A 25,793-nucleotide genomic window follows, 5' to 3' on the forward strand; every position below is an offset into this window, starting at 1 on the left:
GGTGTCTGGACTGGATAGCCCTTGAGGTCTCCCACCTCAATGATTCTAAATACAGACAGTTGGTTTCCGTGTAGATCTGTGCAAAGTGCTGGGCATATTGCATTGGCAAGGAAATGGTCGAGGCCCACAAAGCTCTGCCTCTATACTTATGGGGGAGGTTGCAAGGGCTATGGCTGCTCCTTCCCCCCATCTGAGCCATGGCAGCCAGAAAAAAGGAGCAGCTGTAGCCCAGGGCATAAACTGTGTTCCCCAAATCAGTGATCAGCTGAGTAGAGAGCTCTGGCAATGCTTGGCTGCCATTATTATATGCTGCCAAGGAAAAAGGTACTGTGCAAGAGTGGATACCAAATCATGATGTGGGATACCTGCCCAAATGGCTTAGACTGGTGAGTGTGTCTTCCTGCGTGGCTGAATGGGGTTGGAGTGGGTGGCCTTTCGTGACAGCCCTGCTTAAATATCTGAAGGGGTATCCTATGGAGGGTGGGCCTAGGGCCTGGAGCAATGGATGCAAGCTCAACATGAGGAAGAAATCCCTGTCAGAAAGAGCTGTTGGACAGTGTCACGGAGTCCCCCTCTTTGGAGGCCTTTAAGCAGAGGCTGGGGGAGGCCGTTAGCTTTCGGGAGTGCTTTGATTGTGGCTGAATGAGGTTGTAACTAGGCTTCATTATTATATGCTATCCTTTCGCTCTTCTTCTGCCCCAGGGGAAAGCCGCCTGCTCCTCGGGCAAAGGGCCAAGAAGACACCCGTCCTGCTGGGCTTTTCTGAGAAGGAAAAAGGGTTTCGTTTCTCCTCCTGGCTCCAGCCGGGGCTCGCCTCATATAAGGGCTGGCCGCCTCGCCTCTGGCTCGTTTATTGTGGCGGGAAGAGAGACACACGGACGCAGAGAGAAGCAAAGGGACCAGGGAGACCATGGAGCCTCGAAGAAAAAGCGGGAAGAAGGAGAAGATGGAGCCTCTTCCTCCTCCTCCTCCTCCGGAGGCGAAGCCAAAGGAGGCGCCCGACGGAGGGAGCCGGAGGAAGCCTCCCGCCAAAGGAAAGGGAGGAGAGGAGGGCGCCGTGGTGAAAAAGGGGCGCCCTTCCCTGAGGGGGAAAAAGGAGGCGGCGGCGGCGGCGGAGGAGGAGGAGGCCTCCTTGGTCTCCACGCGGAAAGGAGACGCCACGGCGCTCGTCGCGGGACAAGCAGAGCCCTCCACAGGCGCCGCCAGGAAAAAGCCCTCGTCCTCAAACTCCCGAAGGAAGAAGGAGGAGGAAGGGAAGGAGAAGAAGAAGCAGCGCCCGGCTGCTCCTCCTCAGAGCAAGAAGGAGGGTGTCCCCAGGGGCCCAGGAGCCTCCCCAGCCCCGCAGCCCGAGGGCCCTGGCTGGGCTCCCCCCGAGGAAGGGCCCGGCAGGAGGAGCAGGAGGAGCAGGAGGCGCCCTTCCCCTCAGGCTCAGGCTCAGGAGGACGGGGAGGCCCAGCCCTTGAGGCAGGTGCTCCTGCGGCTGAAGCTGGCCAAAGAGCGGCGCTCCGAGGCCGCCCGGCGGGTCAACCTCCTCAGGGACAGGCTGCTCAGGGCCCTCAGGAAGGCCCCCTGCTTCAAGGCCTTACAGGTCCTGGGGGCAGGCAGCTACTACGAGAGGGTCAAGGTAAACAAGTGTTGCCTGCCTCCCAGCCACTGCCGACTTAAGGCCACCCTGAACGCCAGAGCCTTTCTCCTGTGAAGGAACAGGCAATGAACAGCAAAGACAGAGGCAGATTCATGGGGACAGAATGATTGGCTGCTCTTTCTTGCCTGGTTGCTCATAGGTTAATGGCGCTTTAGTCCTGCGTCGCCTGTGTGAAAGCCATGAGCACAATTGGCTGATCCTAACGGGGTGGGTCACCCTTTTATACCCCAACTGCCCCCCTGACTCCCCTGTCTGTGATAAGCTCTGGGCAAAAACAGGACTCAAAAGCTGGGGATAACCCACAAAAGTGGGTGGGTTTTCACACAGGTCGTTGTTAAACTGGTGTCATAACCGAATGGAAAGTAGACAAAAGCCACTCCTTTTTACTTTTGAGATTTTCTGAAAGTAATAAAGGATTGGTTTTTGTCTACTTTCCATTCAGAGCAATACCACTTTAACAACAACATCATGGGAAAATCAACCCTCTTTTGTGGGTTTCCCCCCTGATTTAAACCCCCATTTCTGCACACAATTTCCCCCTGTGTGATAAACTTCTGGATCTCATTTTAATCCATTTTCTCAGGTTAACCACTTTTTAAAGTCCCAATCCCCACCCGCACCCCCTGTGTGATAAAGTCCTAAGGCAACCCTGTTGTGGGGTTTTCTTATTGGCAAGGTTTCTTCAGAGGGGTTTTTGCCACTGCCTCCCCTTTGAGGCTGAGAGAGTGTCACTCGCCCAGGGTCACCCACCCAGTGGGTTCCCATGGCCTCATGGCAATCAAACCCTGGTCTTCAGAGTCGCAGCCCAACACTCAAAACACTGCACTCAAAGTCTATTTAACCATATTCCTTCAACATTTTTGTACAGTTAAGTCTCAAAAGTGCTACCAGATCCCTTGGCATACTTTCCCCCCAAAGCAACAAGGCCATGGATTATCCAGACTTCTTAAGGAAGCTGTTCTAATGGACACCCAGCTCCAGTGTTTTTACAGTCTGATGCCATGTTTGTGTTACATTTGCTTATTTTGATGATAACTCACCCTATACTGGCAGCTGATGGCTTGTGGACCACTACCTTGCATAGCGTTGACCTACATGGCTAACCAGACGCAAGACACAGACACCTGTTTTTAAAATGGCAGGCTTTTGCTAAGTTTTGCATGGTGGACAGTAATTTAACAGCTCATCCTTATTATTGTTGTTGTTGATGATGATTTATTATTGTTGTTGATATGAGGGGGGATTTTGGAATTTCTAATCTATCTCTTTTAATCATACCATATTTTACTGCTGTCATCCACTTGGGTTCCCTGAGATTAAGCGGAATATAAATATTATTATTATTATTATTATTATAGCACCATAAACTTACCTGGCACTTTACAGAGATTAATTACACATTTCCCTGCCCTGAGGCTTACACTCTGAAAAGACATGACACAAAAGGGGAAAGGAATGGCAGTGGGAAAGGAGATCAAGTCCAGCAGTTCTGCTCTCCCTCTGAGGCATGTCTGATGTTCTTGTCAGGACTTAGTTATATAACTACAGAAAAAGCCTTGCCAATATGATAGCTGGCCATTTCATTGTGTAGTAAGCCAGCCATGCACATCTGCTGCCATATGCAACATTTATTTCTTTTATGCACCGCATCAAACTTTGCTTTCCTAGTGCATAGGTGACGGGTGCCATCAACCTGACTTTCCTAAAACAAGTGGCTAGGAAGTAAGGTGTGCAATAATTTTCCTACGGCTACCACACGCTTAGACAAGCATGTGTACAATGGGGAAAGAGATAAGGGGTTGAAATGTTGGGAAGAAGTAGTATAAACCAAAACATTGTAGTATCGTTTAGATTCTTACCTTTCTCTCTTCTGCCTGTGGTTACTTTGAATTTTGTGCGGCCATTTAAACCCACTGGGTAACTTTGGGCAAATCACACTCTCTCAGCCTCAGAAGATGGCAATGGCACCCCCCCCCCCCCGAAGAAACTTGCCAAGAAACCCCATGATAGGTTAGCGTTAGGGTCACCATAAGTCAGAAATGACTTGAAGGCACACAACAGCAAAACAACAACAGCATATACTGACTGAATGTTAAGACTAGCCAGTCAGTGTTTTCTACTTATTTTGTGAGTTAGGTACATAGTTGTAGATTTCTAGCTGATAATATTTTATTTCATAGGTAGAGAACTACAATTTCTCTCTGGTTGGAATATGTCCTGTTAATAGAGTACAGCAGAAGTATTGAAAGAGGAACTGATGCTTGAGGAAAAAGGGATGCTTTTTATTAACTTAATAGTGCAATACAGAATGCCACACAGTGCTGATATTTTTCAGGCTTTCAAAGGTGTTTGAACAGATAATAAAATACCTGGCTGCCATTTTTACAGCTGTCTTTTTTGGCTTTCTGTCTGATTTCTGTCCCTGTTTTCTTTTCCTTTTTTCATGGAGATGGTTTTAGCATTCTGGTAGGTGAGCTGTGTTTGAAGTATTAAGGAGTAACTTGTATGCTTCCATTTAAACTCCCAATAGCTCTTGGCACATTTGACTGGTTCCGTCACTGTTTCCCCTTGATGAACCATCACCATTTGTTCATACTATTAAAAATTAGTCAACTTGACACAGGACAACCTGCTGTTACAGACTGAGTATTGATGTTGGTTAAAGTTTGCGCAATTTAAGCCCTGGGAAACAAATAATGGGCTTATAAAGCATACAGTATGAATCAAAAAGTTGTTTAATACAGAATATGTGTCTGTTACTAAGAGCATAGACATAGGCCAGTTCTGGCAGAACAATCAATATAACTATCAAAGTAACATGCTGATATAAACACTGTTTATTGTCGTTGTTGGGTGCATTCAAGCCATTTCTGACTTATGGAGAGCAAACCAAACCTATCTTTTCTTAGCAAGTTTTGTCCAGAGGAGGTTTTTGCCTTTACCTTCCTCTAAAGTTGAAAGAGTGTGTGACTTGTCCGCGGTCACCCAGTGGGTTACTATGACCAAGTGGGAATTTGAACCCTAGTTTGCAGAGTCATAGTCCAGCACTCAAACCACTACATTGCATTGGCTCCAGATATACATATTCTAACACTGTACTGTATTCTTAACTTTATTGTTGTAATATTTTCCAAATGCATTTGTCTCTCACTGTTTCGGAAAGATGTGAAATAACCTTGTTTTTCTTTGTCTGACTCACAGATATGTAGACCAAATGAATTTGATATTATGTTTAAAGTTCCCAAAGTCAGAGTTGAGCTGGAACCTTGCGAAGCTGTTGCTTCTTCTGGTGCTTTTTATTATGTAAAGCTGAAAAGAGATTGTGCCCATAAGGAACTAAAGGAGTTTTGTGATGATGATGAACGACTTTCATCTTCCAACATGCTTTTAAAACTAAGAAGCATCATTATAGAGGAGGTAAAGAAAATAAAAGGTAAATACAAACTACCTACTCTTTACTTAAAATTATATCCTGTCTCTTCAGAAATGAGATTTTCCCCAAATGCCTGACACATACAAAGAAACGGTCCAATTCCACTGAAAGCAATTGAACCTAAAGAGAAGTAGCGATGTTACTTTTCTGGAAAATTTGGCACTGCAAAAAAAATTTCTTGCTTTAAATTAGTAATTTTAGTTGCATAGATGTATATTTACTAAACAAACTAAAAAAAAGTTATGATACCTGCTGAATATCTGAAAAATTGTAATATTAGAAAATGAAAACAACATGCATTGTGCAAGTAAAACATGTTCAAACAAATGTGATACTTTATGTAGAGATTTATTTTACTGTAAAACTTCAAATATTTAGAGATATTATCTCATATACTTCCCTTACATGTGTTAAATTTTAAGGCTCAAATCCAATTTTTAGTCTCAAGTAGTTCCCAAATAGTTTGATTAAAGCTATAGTATTTACATGATGTTTGATTTGATTCAGTGAGTTTATTCTAGTTAGAACTGGCAATTGGATTTAGGCCCAAAGAAGTAATGAAGGCACTGAAAACTACTAATGTACTAACTTCAATATGTCTGAAGAGCTCTATGTATAAATATATATGCTTTCTAGGGGGTGTTGTCTGAAAAAAAATGTTAATTACAACTTTGATTTTAGACTTGACTGATATTTTGTACTTCAGGATCACCTAGTATGACTTTATTTTCAGGCTGTATTACACTTTACCAAAATCAGTGGTTTCCCAGATTTTGTCTACAGAAAGTGTGTATCTAATTTTGTGCAGGAGAGGGGATTTGTAGGACAAGATGTTTCATGGAGAGTGTGTGCTTGCCATAATGGCAGTGTTGACTTCCTTCAGGTTTTTCATTTAAGCTATACTGAGACTGCATCCACACTGCAGAAACAATCCAGTTTGACACCACCTTCATTGCATAGCTCAGTGCTATGGAATTCTGGGATTTATAGTTTGTTTTGGCACTAGAGCTCTCTGACAGAGAAGATAACATATCTCACAAAACTACAAATCACCGAATTCCATAGCATTGAGCCATGGCAGTTAAAGTGGTGCCAATCTGGATTCTTTCTGCAGTGTGGATGCAGCCTGAGAAAACCTTGCTGGCTGTAACTCCCTTATAACACAAGGAGGCTTATTTTTTAGTAGACACATGTGAGACTATGCTATTAATTTTCTTTTTCTTTTTTTAATGCTGGCTGTGCTAGTGACAGCTAACAGAGAATTGCTTTAGTTACCACCATTCTTTATCCCTAGGGAACACCAGGGTTATGTTCATATTTGTTAACTGGAATGGGTATTTTCCTTATTCGGTGCTGAGGAAGAAAACTTGGAGCAGCAAAACGGCTTTATCTGCAATCAGCTGCTGATGAGAAGTGAAGGTGTCCTTCAGCCTGCTGAAAGAAAGTGGAATCTAGATGAGGGCCCCAGCGACATCTGGTCTCTGGGCCACAGAGTTTTTGTGCCTCTTAGAGAAAAATACATCCATGCAAATTAAAATTAAAATTGTTCTCAGGAAGAGCAGATGTCTTGATGTCCATGTTGGTGCCACAGAACAAAATCCATAAAGCAAATAAGGTGGGGCCATATTTGCTGATGACCCCAATTTATCTAGGTTTCATAAAAGCAGATTGTAAAGAACCCAAAAGGAATCTCTCTAAACTTGAGAACAGGCCTTAAAATGGCCAATAAGATTCACTATAAGCAGGTTTTGTACATGGTGGCAAAAAACCCTGACTACATAAACACTGACCAAGAAAGGAGTCTCAGAGCTGTGGTAAAGAAAAATTCTGTGTTGAATGTAATTAGAAAATTTTAAAAAGTAAAATTACCATACTGCCTTTACATAAATTAGTGGCACAAATACACTTGGCATACTTGTTGAGTTCTGCTCTCTGCACCGGCAAAGGTGTTGTGGTGCTGGAAAAAGTTGAGAAAATGGTAAATGGAAGTATCAAGGGTCTGGAACAACCTTCTTTTGAGAAAAGGAATAGCATTTGGACTCCTTAGCATAGGGGGGAAATGGTAACAGGAATGATGGTAGAGCTGTGTAAAATTATGCATTATGTAGAGAAAGTAGTTAAGGATATAGTTTTCCCTCCACATTTGCTAGGGTCGAAAGTGGAAAAACCAAAATTGGAAAAACTGCAAATAAAACCCCACTGGTTTTTAAACGAAGAAAACATCTTTCTAGTAATCTTTGTCCTCCATCACCACTCTGTGGTCAACATCCACCAGACGTTGACCATAGAGCCTAGGTGGCGCAGTGGTTAAATGCTGTATTGCAGCCACTCACTCACAAACCTCAAGGTTGTGAGTTCAGCGCCAGCCAGGGGCTCAGGGTCAACTCAGCCTGCCATTCTTCTGCGGTCGCTAAAATGAGTACCCAGCTTGTTGGGGCCAATTAGCTTACACTTTGTAAACTGCTTAGTACATTGGTAAGCAGTATAGAAATGTACTTGCAATAGAATTGTGCTGGAGGACCTACAAATGCTTAGAGAATTTTTTTTCTCTAGGAATCTCTAGGTCTTCCAGAATGGCAGAGTCATGCTGGAGAACCTTGAGATTCCTAAAAAGAATATATTAATCAGATCTGCAAATAATCAAAGCCACAAATGTGGAGGAGCAACTGTACTAAAACCTGGAATCTTCCAATAAAGCTGAAAAATGGGAGACTGCAGACAGATGAAAAGAAGTACTTCGTACCACACATAATCCAGCTCTGGAATTCAGTCAAAAATATAGTGATACCTGCAACCAGGACATATTAAAAAAGGGATTACGAAGAATTTTACGGGCCAGAGCTATCAATTGCTACTTTATTTTGGTGCTGGCCGTGTGCCGTAATAAATGCGTTCATTCATTCATTCAGTTGCTACTAGGCAGGATGGCTGTACAGTTGGCCCTCCACGTCTGTGGCTTTGACTTTTGCGTTTTTGATAATCTGTGAATTTTATTAATACATTCTCTCTAGGTCCTCCAGTGTCACTCTGTGGCCAGCTTTTGCCAGATGTTGTACTGGAGGACCTAGAGAGTCCCAAAAAGAACACTTTTCTAGGCATTTGTAGGTCCTTCAGTACAATTCTATGGTCAGCCTCTGGCTGATGTTGATTGTGCTGGATGAGAGGTTCCTAGAGATGTTCAATCTGGTAAAAAAATTAGTATTTTAAAAAATTTATGGTGTTTCCACTTTCACAGGGGTTATGCATCCCTAGCCCCAGCATATGTGGAGGTTCCACTGTATGTTTCTTCTACTATCAAAGGCAGCATGCCTCTGGCTACCATTTGTTTGGGGTACATTAATCTGTGGGTTCTCATGCTTGTTGGCTTCCAGTTGGAAACTGGTTGGCCAGTATATATACAGAATGCTAGACTAGAATGGCCTTTGGTTTAATACAGGGTTTGTTTTTTTAGCATGCTCACATTGCAATCGAATTTTCTGTTGCAGGAGAAAGAATAAAATAGTTTTACTATCACTACTATATTGTTTCTTTCAAGATGTGTTAATCACTGGTATGGTTATGTTCCATGAGTAAATCCATATGTATAAATCTTGTATTGATACTAACTAATACTAATATTAATTATATCTTTCTGAAATGGCTTTGCATTTTGTTGAAGTTTTGAAGAAACAACCAGTAGAAACTACAATATATGTAATTGGGTGGAAAAGTTTTAAGTACTAGTTCTCCCCCTTCTCTCTCTCTCTCTCTCTCTTTTTTTTTTTTTTTGTTATTAACAGATATGAACGTTTCCGTAGAGAGAAAGAAGCCTGGATGTCCAGCAGTAACCCTTCTCATTGGAAGTCCTCCCTCTGTTATATCAGTAGATATCATTCTTGGTTTGGAATTTCATCATTCCAAGTGGTTTGCCAGTACAGAGAATAGCCTGGGCATTGAAGAGTGGCTAGGAACAAAAGTAAAGAAATCTTTGTGCTTTGAACCACTCTACCTTGTCCCCAAAAATGTTAAAGATGGACAGCACTTTATAGGTATTTAAAATAAATTCCATTATCTTTGATGTTGTCTGGTTCTGTATATATAGTCCTCCCTCCATTCTTGCAGTTTTCAGCTTATGTGCGAGGGACGAACAGAGGGAGAATGAATAGAGCATGTGCTCATGGCACACACTTACGCTTATATTCAAGCCAATGGTGCTTGAATATAGGTGAAACTCCGTTTTCGTGCAGGGGTCCGGAAAGGATCCCCCATGAAAAAGGAGGGGCGACTGTACATATAGAAACAAAGGGTTTCAGATTTAAATCACAACCAGTCTGTTCTGCAGGATGGTTATGCAGAGTCAGAGAAAGCAGGGGCAAAAGCAGAGGAAGCCAAATATGGTGCCAGATTATTCAGCTGTTTTATAATGTTAGAATAACTGAAGATATTACTGTTAGCAGATCATTCCTGCTATTAAATGTAAGCTAACAGAACAAAACACCTAGAATCTTGCATTCTATTCCTTGTGAAAGAAATGTGTAAAACATTAAGGGTAAAAATTAGCTTAACAGGACAGTCTTGATGGTGACACTGACTGATACTAGCAAAAATTGCATTGTGGGAGCTATAGCTGTCATAGATTTATTGTGCAAGAGGGAAGAATACAGAACTGGGCTATACAACTTAATTCAAGTCCTTGCTCAGTGTATCTGCAGAGGAATGAAGATGTGAGAGCAGTAGAAGGGGTAGCATGTGTCTTTCTACTGATGAAAATGTGCTCTTTTGAGTTGTCGACAGTGTTTTTGAAGCAGGATTGGGCGATTTTCTAGTGGTGGGAGGCAGTTTTGGGAAATTGGGAATTCTGCCACAATCAAAATCCTGTCAATTCTGTTGGAAAACACTGGTGTCAGGGAGTGTGTGCTCTTTTCCCGAAAAGAATCCCATTCCTGACAACCTATTTTGAGGTAGGAGGGACTGCCTGGGAAATAACATGCACACCCAGAATAATGTTTTGTAGAACTGTTGGGATTTTGGTGGTGAGGGTTCAAAATTGGTGATGGAAAAATGGCTGGGGTTGGCAGTGCATGTAGCTTACAACTGTTTTAAAGGACTGAATAATCTAGCACTCATCAGCTGTTTAAAAAAACAAAGCACCTTTTGTCAAATATTTAAAAATACACTACTACTAATAAGGTCTGTGTAACAGTCAAGGACAGTCCCTTATTTCTGCTTGGAGTGGCTCTCAGTCTTACTTTAATAAAAAGCCCTGCTCCTGTCCTTTCCTCAGCCTTATCTCCTACCTATCCTCATCAGAGACCCCCTTTGTGTCACAGGTGTAGGAATTCAGAGCTTACTCCAATGTCAAAATAGGTTAGTGTAGTTGGTAGTGTGTTTCTGAATAATATACAGTACCACACGGACAATCTTTGTGATTATATGAAAACAGACTGTAACTCGTATTGTAGTAACAAGTTTAAGATGTCTTAAATTCCAACTCAATAACCCTTTAGTTATATCAGGTGTCAAGTCACTAATGGATTATATAACAAATAGTTCCCTTCAGATATTACTTCCTCCAAATCTTTTATCACATTACAGTACACAACTCCAGCACATCCCTTCTGAAGGTTTTGGTCTGGATTTCACTAAAATCTATTTTTGTGGTCCCTCTTTGCCAACTTCCCAACTCTCTCTAAACTGACAGGTCCCCCCCCTTCTATTCTCAGAGTTTTTAGTCTTCCCACACACTTCTACTGTGATGGCTGGACACTTTGTTTGGCCTCAAGTTTGGTTGCAGCTCACTTGGCAGATGATCCAAAGGGGTCTCTGCCATAGTCGGAAATCAATATTTCAATATCATTTTTTTCAAACCTAGATACTTGGCGACTCTCTTTCTCAAAAACCGAGAAGATAATTCTTCATAATCATGGTCAAACAAAAACATGTTGTGAAGTCAAGGGAGTGAGATGCTGCAGGTTAGTATATAACTGTTGCTATCCAATCCCCAGGAACAAATAACTATCTAGCCTGTTTCAGATTGATTGTCCTCTCCACACACAGCCAACAGCTAGAAGTGACCAAGATGAATGCAGCCAAAGGGATGTGGGAAAATGTACATTCCAGAGGTGTTTAGAAAATATCACTGTATAAGTGTTGCTGTGTAAATGTTGGAAGCATTCAAGCCAAGAGAAATTGCAGTTCATGGTTTTAAAGGAGAGCACAGATTGTGGCAGAGTACCTGTTGGATGCTGGCAGAGTGTAATTCTCCACTAGTAGCACTTCTATTCAGCTTCCCCTTCTGCTCATACTGTAGTGCAACTTGATGGGGATAGGATATACCATAGCCACTTAGTAACTGGGGGAGGTAGGGCACCATCCAGTTGTAGTTCTACAACTGAAAAAGGAAAATATATTGCCCTCTCAGACCTCTAGTGGATATGCTGGAAGTCTGGGTGGGTAATGGCTCCTCCTTGTCACATGGTGCTAGGGATTTTCTTGCCCTCCTAAGAGATCAATTGAACAGATGCATCCCAGTGCAGTCATGTTGAGGTTGTGCAAAGTGGTAGTGGATACCGCTTTCTACAGCAACCAAAAAAACAAAACACAAAACCCCCCAAACAAACAATAACCTGGTTTACACAAATGTATGGCATCTACATAATTGTGGCTATAGAAAGAATAAGAGCAATCTGGTGGAATGAAGAGACCCAATGAGATAAGGTCATCCCTGGATACAAAATCTATATTGGGCTGGGGAACCTCTATGGCTCAATACCAAATCAGATTTTGGCAAGCACACTGGGGTCTCATACCAACAGTGTTTAGGTCTCACTGCTGGTAAGCAGCTCCTCACCTGATTGCCCACAATATGCAGTCATATAGGCAGGTTACACACCGTCATATTAGTACGCGACGAGCGCGTACTAGGGTGAGGAAGGGGCAGTGCTTCTGCACCCCCTAACCCTAGTATGCGCTCCGCACGCACAAAATGGTGGCGGCCATTCCACACGGCCGCCACCATGATGGCGTCACGAATGCGCCGCCTCCAAACGAGGTGTTCATTCCATTATCCATCATATGTTTGCAATGTGATCCTCAGTGCCTCTTCCTTTCCTGAATCGAGCTTAGTCCTCTGGGATTTATCACTCCATATATGATAGGAGACTTTGCTGCAGAATTTTGAGTGTGATTTCCTTGTGTGGGAAATTAGTGTGATGGTCCTGTAGTTGCTGCAGTCTTTTGTGTCTTCTTTTTATGTATGGAAATTTATATTGATCACTTCCAATCTGTGGGCTTCTGCATTGTTTTCCATACTGTATTTGTTGGCAGATTTTAATTTGAGTTGAGCTTGATTCTGCCTTTGTCGCTTGTAGTAGTTCCATCGATATGTCATCTGTTCCTGGTGATTTATTCTTCCATTGCTTTGAATGCTACTTTCACTTTGCTTTCCAAAATTAGGGGTTCATCATTGTACACTTCTTCTTCCCATGTATCATTTATCCTTTTACATTTTTATATAGCTTTTCTATACATTGTTTCTATCTTTTAAAAAAATTGTTGTAGTCATATATTATGTTCCTCTTCTGATCATAGAATATCCCTACCCTTGGCTTATAACTCCCTTGTTGAAACAGTTTCACTGGCTACTGGTTTGTTTCCAGGCACAATTCAAAGTGCTGGTCATGACCTATAAAGCCCTATATGGCTTAAGTCCAGATTATTTGAAGAACTGTGTATCCCCATATGAACCTGCCACAACACTCTCTCTCTGTCCTGCCACCATCACAGGCTCACTTGGTGAGGGCACTCTCTGGAATGCCCTGCTGCTGCAGGCTAGACTGGCCTCCTCTCCACTTTCTTTTTGTTGGCAATCTAAAATGTTTTTATTCAAGTAGGCTTTAATATATAATCATGTCTGGGTAATTTTTATATAGCATATTTCAGTTATGCTTTCTAACTTTCGTACGTTTTAATATAATCTTATATTCATTTTAATTAAGATTATTTTAGTTGCTTTTTAATTTTTATTGTAAAATTTTAAATATGTTTTTATGTGTGGCATACAAATGAAATAAATAAATAGTCCTCGCTACTACTTAAAATTACCTTTCTTTCTCTGAAACTTGTACTTACTGAGAATATTCATTGGGGGATGGCTGGAAGAATAATCCACCACGATTGGGTTTATCCTGTGGCTGTGAGGGAGAGATGTGTCATAGGTATGCCTGTGCAGAACTTTAACTTTCATCTCCTAATCCAGGTTCTCAAAGACATGGTCTTTGAGATAGTTCTTGAGGGTGGGTAGCTCAATGTGCTGCCATTATGGGGGGGGGGGGGGGGAAGGAAGCTCCATGCTGAGAACCATTGGGCAAGGAGATGAAAATAAAACTGCCCATCTCATAATGCCTTTCAAATCTGTATTTGATATGCTGTGCGGAGTTCTAGTCATCACACCTCAAAAAGCATTTTGGAAAGCTGGAGAACATACAGAAAGGACCTGCCCAAACAATTACAATAATGGCAACCTTTTCACCTAGAAAAAGACAAGCAATGGCCATAATAGAGGTTCAAAATTATGCATGATTTGGAAAAATGGTTAGAGAGAGTGACGTTTTTCTCCTTCTCACAGTGCTGGAATCTTAGGTTGTCCTTTGAAGTGGAATGGTGAAAGGTTCAGGAGAGATAAACAGAAGTACTGTACTTCATACAGAACAGGGAAACAAGATGCAATGATGGCTGTTAATTTGGACAGCCTTGATGGTTTAACAGAGGATAAGGCTATAAACAATAGCTATGTTAACTCCATTTGCTGGGGAAATATGACCAGGAGAGTGCTATTGTGCTCATGTGACTCACTTATCTACCTGGTGCCCAGATGTGGGGAGATAATTTTTTGGTCTGATCCAGCAGGATTCCTTCTCAGTATTCTTGTCCTTGTTTTCTTAAGAGCAGTAATGTGAAGGAGACAAGTACTGTTCTCGTAGTAAAATGAGAACAATACTTGCCTCCTTAACATTACTTCATTGTAAAGGGGTGGGGCAAAGGATCAGAGAGCATAAGTTAAAGACAAGGTACACTTAGTTTATGGCTGCGTTGGGCTACTGTAGTGAGATATCATTAATTAAAACTATAACACTGTATCCATGTTTATACTTAAGAATGCCAGAATTATTCATTTACTGTTTTGCTGTGTACATATAAGCAGATAATTACCTCCTCTTTTTGTGTAGCTGGGTAAAACAAACCAGAAATGTAAAGCTTTACATGATGACTAAGTGAAAGTTTCTGATATATTTTTGCCATATAAGCGAGGAATAAATCACTACTTGTTTTTTTATGAGCCCTGGTTTGTTGGTGAAAAATAAACCTAGGGATTTAGGTTTTGATTACATAGAACTTTCCATTTCTGGTTTGTTACTTGTTTGCCTCAAGTGGAAGATAATAAGTTGTGTACTGTAGCATATTGTATTCAATAGCAAGCCAAAAATTCTGGATAACTCAACAGTTCTGGCTTGTTGTGTAGCTATTACTTCAAGAGCACCTCCTGGCTTATGCAATACTCAGGTGAAGGCAGCAATTCTGCTCATCTGATAATCAACCTTGAATTCAGTGGTGTACACTGTGAGACCTTGCCATCTGCAGACTTGGATTTCAGCATCCATGGATGGCAAGCTTCATTGTACAAAATGGTGGCATGTACACATGCCTGTGTGCATGGTGTGTCATTAAAAACAACAGGACTTGAAGTCCCGCATTTTTTCATATCGGTGGAGGTAGTGGTGGTGTCCAAAACAGATCCTCTGCAGGTACCAAGGTCTGACTGTACTTCTGAATAGATACATACAGACCTGCAGGGTTGATGTCCCTTTTAAATCAGTTGTTCCCAGAAGGTGTATTAGAAATGACACTTCACTATACTTTCATTATTCCCAAACAGGAAAGACTGTCTTAAGCTTCTGAAGTATTTGTTGGAGCAGCTTAAAACAAAACATGAAGACAGACATCAGTTTGACAAATTCTGTTCTTATCAAGTCAAAACTGCCTTTTTCCATGCATGTGTAATGTGGCCCAAAGACGAGGACTGGCTTCCTGCAAACCTTGATGAATGTTTCACGAGATTATTGAATTATTTTCTCAATTGTCTCAGAGAAGCCAAGCTACCACACTTTTTTATACGTACATTTAACTTCTTCTGTGAAGAGAAGATTGATAAAACAAAGCGTAATGCTCTTATAAGAGCAATTGAAAGGGAAATAAACAATAGATATCCTGCATTTTTTAATTTGTAATAAAGGCTTTAATGAAATGCAAGTTAATGTTTGTATTTTTGAAGTCTAAAAACAGAACACAGGAAGATCTACCAGTATTCAAGGATATTGTCTACAGCAAAAGGAGAAAAACAGTTTGTGTGTTCTTGCTAGCATTTGTTCAAATTAGGTTTTTATGAATATTTCAAAGAAGCCAATAGCTCTGTGAAAGAGTAAAGAAATTATGGATGCAAATACTGTATATAAAGGAATGGAAGATATACTAAAATTCAAAATTTAGTTGAAGCCCAACCTTTTTTGCTTGGACTTCTGGAAGAAAAAACAAACAAAAGAATGGGAAGATGGTGCAATATATGGTGACAGCAGCCAGAGACACTTGTACTGTATGTACAACATTGGAAATACATCTCATGAAGAATAGCTTGTAAGGCTTAATGAATTTGCCGAAATGGATAAATTGACTAATCTTATAAGAGAGGAACTATAGTATTTCAAATACGAATGGAAATTCATTAATTGAGAAAATAACTTTAGACTTCATAGAATCATAGAGTTGGAAGAGACCGCACAGGCCATCCAATCCAACCCCCTGCCATGCAGGAAATCCAAATCAAAGCATCCCCAACAGATGGCCATCTAGCCTCTGCTTAAAGACCTCCAAGGAAGGAGACTCCACTACACTCCGAGGGAGTTTGTTCCACTGTCGAACAGCCCTTACTGTCAGGAAGTTCTTCCTAATGTTGAGGTGGAATCTCTTTTCCTGTAGCTTGCATCCATTGTTCCGGGTCCTGTTCTCTGGAGCAGCGGAAAACAAGCTTGCTCCCTCCTGAATATGACATCCTTTCAAATATTTAAACAAGGCTATCATATCACCTCTTAACCTTCTCTTCTCCAGACTAAACATCCCCAGCTCCCTGAGTTGTTCCTCATAGGGCAAGGTTTCCAGACTCTTCACCATTTTAGTCATCCTCCTCTGGACACGCTACAGTTTCTCAATGTCCTTTTTAAATTGTGGTGCCCAGAACTGGACACAATATTCCAGGTGGGGCCTGACCAAAGCAGAATAGAGTGGCACTATTACTTCTCTTGATCTAGACACTATACTTTTATTGATGCAGCCTAAAATTGCATTGGCCTTTTTAGCTGCCGCATCGCACTGTTCACTTGTGTTCAACTTGTGGTCTACTTGGACTCCCAGATCCCTTTCACACGTAGTTTCATTCAGCCAGGTGTCACCCATCCTATATCTGTGCATTTTATTTTTCTGCCCTAAGTGCAGTACCTTACATGTCTCCGTGTTGAATTTCATTTTGTTAGCTTTGGCCCAGCTTTCTAGTCTATTCAGGTCATTTTGAATTTTGATCCTGTCCTCTGGATTTGTTAAAACAAGATTGGGGAAGTGTTATGACATTTATAAAGAGCTGGCATTGTTATAGGATTCAAAATATAATATGCTGTTAAGTAAAAGTATGATATTGGAATAGTTATTATTAACATAAACAGGTAGTTTTTATTATGAATTAGAGGGAGTAGGAATGAGAATATTATAACCATAAGCTTGTAAGTTGGAAGCCATGTGTATTCACTTATGTGCCTTATTTTTGTTTATGTTTTCGGGGATTACAGTTTAGGGGGAGCAGAGGGTTATACGTTTGTTATCCTTGTATGTTGTTTTAGGTTAAAATAGGTAAGATTTTTATTTTTGTAGTACTTGTTATGTTGCAACCCTATGTGTGTTTTATATTAAGAAATATGTTTGTGTTTGAATAAAAATACTTTTTAAGAAACACCCAAAAGCCTTATATTGTGTTGACATCCATTCACTCTTAGTGCATATTATGGGGAAAAAATAGATTTTTAGAAATGGGAAGATCTGAAGAAATTTGTTTTGAACTGTCTTCAAGTTAATTTCAACACATGGCGACCCTGTGGCTGAGACATCTCTAAGACCCCTTGTCCCCAACCTCTCTGCTGAAGTCATGCAGGTTCAGGCCCTTGTCTTTCCTGATGGAGTCTAACAATCTGGCATGTCTTCCTCTCTTTCTATTGCCTCCCACCTTTCCCAGCATCATCATATTTTCTAATGACTCATTTTTCCTCATGATGTGGCCAAAATACAACAGCCTCAATTTAGTCATCTTGGCTTCCAAAAAGTTAGGGCTTGATTTATTCTAGAACCCATTTGTTTGTCTTCTTGGCTGTCCATGGTACTTTCAGTACTTTTCTCCAGCACTGCATCTCAAATGAATTCATTTTCTTCCTATTGGCTTTTTTACATTGCTCAGCTCTCATATCCATATGTGGTGATGAGAAATTCAATGGCTTGGATGATCCTCTTTAGTGTTCAGATCTATATATTAATACCTTAGGATCTTGTCCAGTTCTTTCATTGCTGTCCCTCCCAATCCTAGGCCCTTATCCCACGTGAAACTGGAACTCCAATCCAGAACCAATCCAAAGTGAAGGGGAAGCAGAGTCATTCGAATCCAAGGCAGTTCATGTGATGAATTATCACACGTGAAGAATGAAAATGTGATTCCTGAGTCAAAGCAGAGCAAGTGCACATTGAATTACCACACCACTACATACCATGTGGATTCACCAATTCGAATTGAGACCCTTGTGCATGCTCAGTGGGTGTCTGAATGCATCATGAACCTTTGCACTTCCTGGGTGAAGGGGGCCACTTCCTGGTTCAAGTTTCACGTGAATGCTAGCCTCACATGACTGATAGGGAATGTCACCTATCCCTACATGCCCTCTGCTTCATCCGAATATATCACTGGCAAAATTATTATTATTATTTTGCAGTGAAATAATTTTTATTAAGAATAATAATATTTCCTTAATAATAATAATAATAATAAATTAATTCACTACAAAATAATCAGTATAGAAGCTGCAGGTTTACTTGGAAGTAAATTCTTTGGATCTGAAGGAGACCCATTTTGGAGGAGTGCAGAAATTTATTTATTTATTTATTATATTTATTTGTATCCCACTCTTTTCCCAGGACTGGGACTCAGAGTGGCTTCACAGCATTAAAAACAATACAATTAAAAACATAAAAATAAAATTAAATAATAAATAATAAGTATATTAAAAAGGAATTAAATTATTATAGTATTAAAACAGATAGTTATTAAAAGAATAAAACATATTTTAAAAAGATAAAACTATAAAAAAGGGGGGGGGGGGAAACTGTAACAAAATTATAAAATGGTCCAACATCCCAGCCTGTCCTTATAGCGATTCCTCAAATGCCTGTGTGAATAGGTAGGTCTTCATCTGCCGATGGAAGGCTATCATGAGGGAGCCGTTCTGATCTCCCTGGGCAGGGAGTTCCAGAGTCTAGGGGCAGCCACCAAGAAGGCCCTCTCTTGTGTCCCCACCGTGTTTGTGATGGTGTTGGGACAGAGAGAAGGGCTTCTCCAGAGGATCTCAAGGGTCAGTTCATAGCCAAGAGAAACAGTTTGCCAAATAGTGTGGACCTGAGCCATGTAGGGCTTTATAGGTAATTAGCAGCACGTTGAATTGTGCCCAGAAACAAACTGGCAGCCAATGAAGCCGTTTCAAAAGGGACATTGTTTGATCTCTGTAATCTGCCCTTGTTAACAGCCTGGCAGCAGCTCTTTGAACCATGGTTGTCATGGAGGCCATGAAGTCTTGAGCTATTCATGAAAGGGCAGTCTCAGCATGCGTGTTGAAGTCTCCCAGCACTAATAGATGCGAGGACTCCAACACCAACCCTGAGACCACCCCGGTTAGCTCAGGAAGGGAGACTGTTGTGCAGCAGAGTGGGTGGTATACCAACAGAATGCCTATTCTGTCCCAGCTGCCCACTTTTAAATAAACACACTCAAAATCCGCAGGTTGTGTGAGGGAGCATCTAGTCAGGGGGATGGAATCATGATAACCACTGCAACTCCCCACCTCCAAGATCTGTCCTGCTGCTGTACAAAGTAACCTGGTGGGCAAAGGTGAGAGATTAACTCCTCCAGCCTCATGCAACCAGGTCTGTTATACATGCTAGGTCACCTTGTTCTTCCAGGATCAGGTCCTGAATGGCAGCTGTTTTACCATTCACTGACCTGGCATTCAGCAGCAGTAGCTTCAACCCAGGGGGACTGTCACCAAGGCTATCCATATTATTTGGACTGGGAGACAGCTTGGGGACCACAAGCACCCTCTTGAGCTCTCCTCTTCCTTGGTGTTTTAATTGTCTCCTCCCTCCTTATCTCCCTCTGCATCGAATGGCTCCAGTGGCTGCTCCTTGACCCCCGTATATCCCCTCCTTTAGGAAAATACATCCTTCATATTAAATTGACAGGGACAGGAAAAGAAAAAACAAAAACAAAAAAGACAGGTAGCTAATAAATCTGGATGTTGTCTGGTGAGTCTCCTGCAGAAGCCCCAGTCTTATACCTCAGGCAGGCAAGGCAGCTGTGCTGGATGAAACAGTGCCTGCTGAGTCAAGGTTTCAGTTTTGCAAGAGAAATGTATTAGAAATAGAAAATTAATAGAAAGATAATCAAGTGTTGCTGAGTAGGGAGGCGAGCTCTGAGATAGTCTCAGTATTGAAGGTGGTGTTTAAACAGCTGTTAAAACTGTTGCTAGCTCTCTCCTCTCAGGAAGGTTCCACTGCTGGCAGGGAGGGTGATGTTGAAGAAATGATCCAGTTTCCCTTATTCTCCATGCTCCCTAAAGTACCACCTCCCTGAATCTAATCCATTCTCCAGTGTCATGAGACATTGAGCCTTCTCTGCCAGAGAGCTCTGGTGCCTCAGCAAACTAATAACTTATTACCTATTATTACCTATTATTATTACTTTGCAGTGCCTTGTTCACCTTTATTATTATTATTAAAGAAATTTTATGCAGCCTCCGTTCTTGAAGGGGTACCGGAAGCAAATGAAGCAAAATTGCAGCGCAGCATCATGGGAAACGTGGGACCTTGGAGGTTTGGGTGTGTGTGTGTGTGTACCAGGACAGAAGCAAAGTTGCACTCCACACCAGACCAATTTGGATTGAAATTGAAGTGAGCTTGGAAACAATTTTTGTCAATTCACTTGTTACCGAATTACCAAAAATCAGGAGTCACTTTGGATTGACTGTGGATCTGCCTTAGAACGACCCCCCCCATAGAAAGCAATCAAGTGAGATAATACATCACGTTTTAACGTGAATTCGCATGGTTGGACCCGCAGTGGCTTCAGATCAGAGCTGCAAAACTCTTCGTGTGATAAGGGCTCTAGTCTTTTTCTAATTTCTTGACTACAGTCTCCATTCCAGTCAACATTTAATTCACGTTATGGGAACTTTTTCACTATTTCAATTTTCTTGTCTAAGGTGAATTCCTCTAGATCTTCTGTAGTCATTATAATTATTTTACTGTTTAGCATAAATTATTATTATTAAACTTTATTTATAAAGCGCTGTAGGTTTACACAGTGCTGTACATAAAATAGAGTAAAATAAAATGAACCTGCCAGTTGCGTACATTCTAGATCCAAGCTTGGAACTTTCCTCTTTGAACTTCAGTAACTGTTCCAGGTCTTTGTTTCTTCTAGTAATATTGTGTTGTCTGCATATCTTAAGTTGTTAATGTTCATTTGCTGATCTTCACTCTTCCAAGTCTCTAAGCCTGTTCTCCACACAGTATTTTCTGCATACAGGTTGAATAAATAGGGTGATAGTTTGCACCCTTTCACGACCCCTTTGCTGAATGGGAACCATTCTGTTTCTCCGTATTCTGTTCCTCTTCTCCTGAGCAGATTACACATCAGCACAATCAGATGTGGTGCTCCCATGCCTCTACACGCATGCCATAGCTTTTCATGATCTATGCAGTCAGAAGCTTTCTTCTGAAATTCCCTGGTGAGTTCCATTATCCAATAAGATCCCTAGTGCCTATTTTCCTGATTCTAGTGTGCACTTCAGGGATTTCATGCTCCATAGGAGTCTTTGTTGCACAATTTTTAGCAAGACATTGCTTGCATGGGAAATTAGTGTGATGGTTCTGTAATTACTGCAATCTTTTGTCTCCTTTTTTATGGATGGGAATATGTATGGATTACTTCCTTTCTGCGGGCCACTGCTTTGTTTTCCATATTTGTTGGCGTATTTCAGCTGAAACTAAACTTGGCTGTCTCTGTGTCTTGTAAAAATTCTATTGGTGTGCCATCTGTTCTTGGTGATTTATCCTTTCCAATTACTGTGAGTGTGGCTTTAAGTTTGCTTTCTAAAATTTGAGGTTCATCTTTCTTCTTCCCATGTGTCGTTCTTCCTTTCACATTTTTGACAGAGCTCTTCTGTGTATTGTTTCCATCTTTTTTTAAAAAAAAATCATTTTGGTTGTATATTATGTTCCTTTTCTGATTGTTGAGCACCTTCACCCTTGGTTTAAGAAATATCACTGAAAAAATGCCTATTTCAGAAAGTTCAAGTCACTGTCCTTATTCCCCTGCTAATGACAGTGTTATACATATCCATTCTTTGAGTGGGTCTCTAGTGGCTGCTGCAGAAATGGCTCCACTGAAACTAGGGTGTGGTACATACTGCCCCAAAGGGGCAGGTCTGTGTCGCCCCTTTTTGCTCCAGATTGGGGGCAGGGCAGCCTCACCGGCAAAATGCTGCTCCTCCGTGGCACGGAAAACGGGAGTCCTTGAGGCTTCATGCCCCTGGACACCCTGGGAGCCAGAGCCATGGGAGAAAGGTGGCCCCTTTCTCCCTGGCATAGTTCCCACAGCTGTTTGGTTGCTGCGGGAACAACGTGCACGCCCAAAAGGATCTCAATTTTGAAGCTCCTTCCCGTGCTGTAGCCAGGCCACTGAAAGCAGCCCGGGGCGGTGCGGAGATGTCACACACGCACCATACCGTTTGGACACAGCACGTGCGTGACATCATGGCGGTCCCCGTGTGGACAGGAGGCCACCATTATGCTTCCGCCATGTACTAGGGTTGTGGGGTGTGCTGGACTGTGGCTAGGAGAATTTGGGTTTTAATATAGTAACAATGCTGAGCTGTTATTCCTCTCTTGAAAAGTGCAGAGGAGCCAGATCCAAATTCTTGGATTCAGTGTTATTTTATTCAATAAAATATTTATATCGTATCCTATCCTATGAGATCTCAGTGGTATACAAGTAAAAGCAGTTGAGAACAGTGTCAACTTTAAAATAAAAACAATTTAAGCAGATTTATACAATTTACATAAAGTGTCCTCTTAAAGTAACTTTTCAAGGATACTGCTGTGAGAAGTGGCAACATTTCACGAAGTTAAATACCTGTAGCAGCAAAGTTAAGGAGGGGAAAAGAAAATTCTGATACAGTGCTCCCTCGGGTTACGAAATTAATTCGTTCCGCGGCTAATTTCGTAACCCGAAAAACCTTCGTAACCCGAATTGCCATAGGCGCTAATGGAAAAAAAGCCGCGGCTCTGCCGCGGCTCCATTTAAAACAGCGCCAGGGTTTTTTCGTAACCCGAAAAAACCTTCGTAACCCGAAACAATAAATCCCTATGGGATTTATTCGTATCCCGAAAAATTCGTAACCTGGGTAATTCGTATCCCGAGGTACCACTGTATAGGCCTTTCAGATTTTAATGTTCTTGAAATCAGTCTCATTAGCTAGAAATGGGAATATCAGAACATTTTCTTTTGATATGTTCCGTACAGGTTGACACTCCCTTATCCAGAATTTTGAAATCCAAAATATTTCCAAATCCAAAATTGTCCACATAGTGGCTGAGATAATTACACCTTTGCTTTCTGATGGTTCAATGTAAACAAAATTGGTTTCATGCACACAATTATTAAAAATACTGTGTATAAAACTGTGTATAAAACTACGTGAGGTGTATTTGAAACATAAATGAATTTTGTGTTTAGACTTGGGTCCCATCTCGAAGATATCTCATTATGTATCTGCAAATATTCCAGAATCTGAAAAACTTCAAAATCTAAAAAATTTCAAGTCTCAAGCATTTTGGATAAGGGAGACTCAGCCATACTAAAATTTTCAATAACAGTGCAAAATGCATTTATTGTGACAGTTACACAGATGGCATGGCTTTCACCTCCAGATTTTCTACCATTAAGGGTACAGTCCTGGTTGCCACAGATACCAGCCCTAATGGCAGTCATTTTGTGATAATGACAAAACTTTCTCACGCTGATTGGGGATTGCTGCACTGGACCATGATTTAAGGAGAAAAAAAGTGTAACCCACAGAGCAAAGAACAAGATATGTGATTTAATAACTGAGTCCAGTTATGATGAAGTGTTCATAATGCACAACTATAGTGGAAGACACACAGATAATGGATGAGATTCTTCATTGCTACAGCACAGCATAAATAAGCAATCTCTATACTTGACCCCACTGTAGCATGACACATGAATCCTCATCATGCATGACTGCCGACCCACTGCATAATTTTAAATGCACATTGGGCCTGCATATGCTTTGAACAGGCCATCAGGCTCCCTTACAAAATGACCAGAGCCCTACTGTGGATCATATACACTTTGTCCAATGTGCCCTGGTATGTTTGCTTTGTTTCCATCACCATTTGTTGTGCACAGCGATTATATAATGTGTGTAACCCATCTGTATACTGTATACTGTATTACAGTCGGCCCTTCTTATACACGGATTTCTTATACACGGATTCAAGCATACACGGTTTGAAAATGTTCAAAAAAAGTATAAATTTCAAATATCAAACCTTGATTTTCCATTTTTTATAAGGGACACCATTTTGCTATGTCATTATATTTAATGGGACTTGAGCATACACGGATTTTGTTATACACGGGGGATCTTGGAACCAAACCCCAGCGTATAACAAGGGTCCACTGTACTAATATTATTCCAGCTTACTGTATATGTGGCAAATTCATTCTTGAATATTCTATATGACAAGCATATATGTAAAAAAAGTTCAAGCAGAGCTTTAACTTAGTAAGTAAATCTTCCAGCACTTTTTATTTACCAAATGAAAATAATTCCTTTATTCTTGCAACATTCAGTTTTAATGCAAGTGTTCAAAAAGCAAAATGCTATTGAACAAAGTTCTAGTTATAATTTTCTACACATTTTTATAGATTCAGCTTTAATCTATAAAAGAGAATTACTAAATTTAGGAATATCACTATATCACACACTACCAAAAAAACAAACAAACAAACAACAACAAACAACAACAACAATGCTGCAGTCAGAAAGAAAAGGTCTCATTTTTAATTAAAGTTAGGGAAGGAAAGGATCTGTTTGCCACAGTTATTTCTCTTGAACATCACAGAACTTTTGGTAACATTATTGTATGAAATACAGTTCTACCATCTAACAGAATTTTAAACTAGGAAACAAGAATTAACATGCAGTACTAGTAACAAAAGTATGGAGTTCTTTGCTGTCAACAAAATGCATCAAAACCTGAAATCTAACAAAATAATCAAAATATATTTGCTACAGTACTGCAATTGACTTGAAGCAAAGAGTTCTGAGGGAAAAAAAACTTTCCAGCATAATTTCCATTATTTCTAAATGCACTGATCAAGATGTTGGCATACAAAAGCATACAAAACATTCTGACATGACAGTTACTGCTTTTAGTGCAAGTTTTTATCTGAAAGTGGGGATGATGTAATCAATTAATATCAACTGGTACCATGATATATGGCATTAAGTGTTATTCTTAAACTGGATTTACTACATTTGGCACTTAAGGTAGTATATACAAGATTCTCAGGTAATCTCCCATCCAGTCACTAGCCAGTACCCAACCAGTTAGCTAGTTTTAGTTTGGTTATTTTATCAGGTACCTTAAGAAAATATCCTGTCTCCCAACATTTTATCACTTCATGGCTCCTATATTTTCTACTTAAATTATTATGAACATTTTCACAGAAACTCATTGTGTTCAAATTATCACTTATGTGGATTAAAAACCTTTCCGTGATCTTCCACAAGGCTTTACCAAATCCCTTTGCATTTCTTTTTTCAGTTGAAATTGCTTGTATCTTTCAGCCATCAAAATTAGTTCTTCTGGAATCACCTGATAAAATTAGGTAACGACATCAACAATAGTTTAATTCAATGTTCAAATATGCCATCTAAGTAAAAAGTAGAATATGTTTCAAAGTAAAAAAAAATCGTTCCTGATCATTGGTTATGCTTTCTGGCACGGATGGAAACTGGACTTTATCAAGTGAGTGGTTTCAAACAAATTTGTCTAGTAGAATAAAGCTGCCTGCCTCATTCACTGAAAGCTACACAGGGCTCAGATGTTCTACCATTTGTAATTCTTCCAATATAAGGCTAAATTTAAAGGTAGGGGGACAAGTGAACACCACACTGGTAGCTGACGTATGGTGGCTTCATTCCACTGTTGTGGTCCTTTGACCAGGCCAAAAGTATGTAACTATATGCAGCAGGTGCTAAAGCATCTTTGCCAGTGTCAGGAATTGCT

General features: G+C 40.8%; 2 protein-coding genes across 4 annotated transcripts in view; one reads left to right on the forward strand and one right to left on the reverse strand.

The window, feature by feature from the left end:
- Positions 1-343: 343 nt before the first annotated feature.
- On the forward strand, positions 344-15,968 carry CGAS (cyclic GMP-AMP synthase). Its single transcript, XM_042446680.1, has 6 exons — positions 344-386; positions 703-1,624; positions 4,847-5,078; positions 8,858-9,106; positions 10,930-11,029; positions 14,992-15,968. Exons 2-6 carry the CDS (start codon positions 911-913, stop codon positions 15,341-15,343), a joined length of 1,647 nt encoding a protein of 548 aa, XP_042302614.1. The 5' UTR covers positions 344-386; positions 703-910; the 3' UTR covers positions 15,344-15,968.
- Positions 15,969-24,539: 8,571 nt separating this feature from the next.
- Positions 24,540-25,793, reverse strand: part of DDX43 (DEAD-box helicase 43) — a 49,369-nt gene continuing 48,115 nt past the window's right edge. For all 3 annotated transcript variants that reach the window (XM_042463508.1, XM_042462643.1, XM_042461814.1), the window contains exon 16: positions 24,540-25,379. In XM_042463508.1, coding sequence (XP_042319442.1) covers positions 25,266-25,379 — 114 coding nt within the window. In that variant the 3' untranslated portion in view covers positions 24,540-25,265. The remainder of the gene's footprint in view (positions 25,380-25,793) is intronic.

This window comes from Sceloporus undulatus, chromosome 1, assembly GCF_019175285.1.
Source record: "Sceloporus undulatus isolate JIND9_A2432 ecotype Alabama chromosome 1, SceUnd_v1.1, whole genome shotgun sequence".
Classification (NCBI taxonomy): Eukaryota; Metazoa; Chordata; class Lepidosauria; order Squamata; family Phrynosomatidae; genus Sceloporus; species Sceloporus undulatus.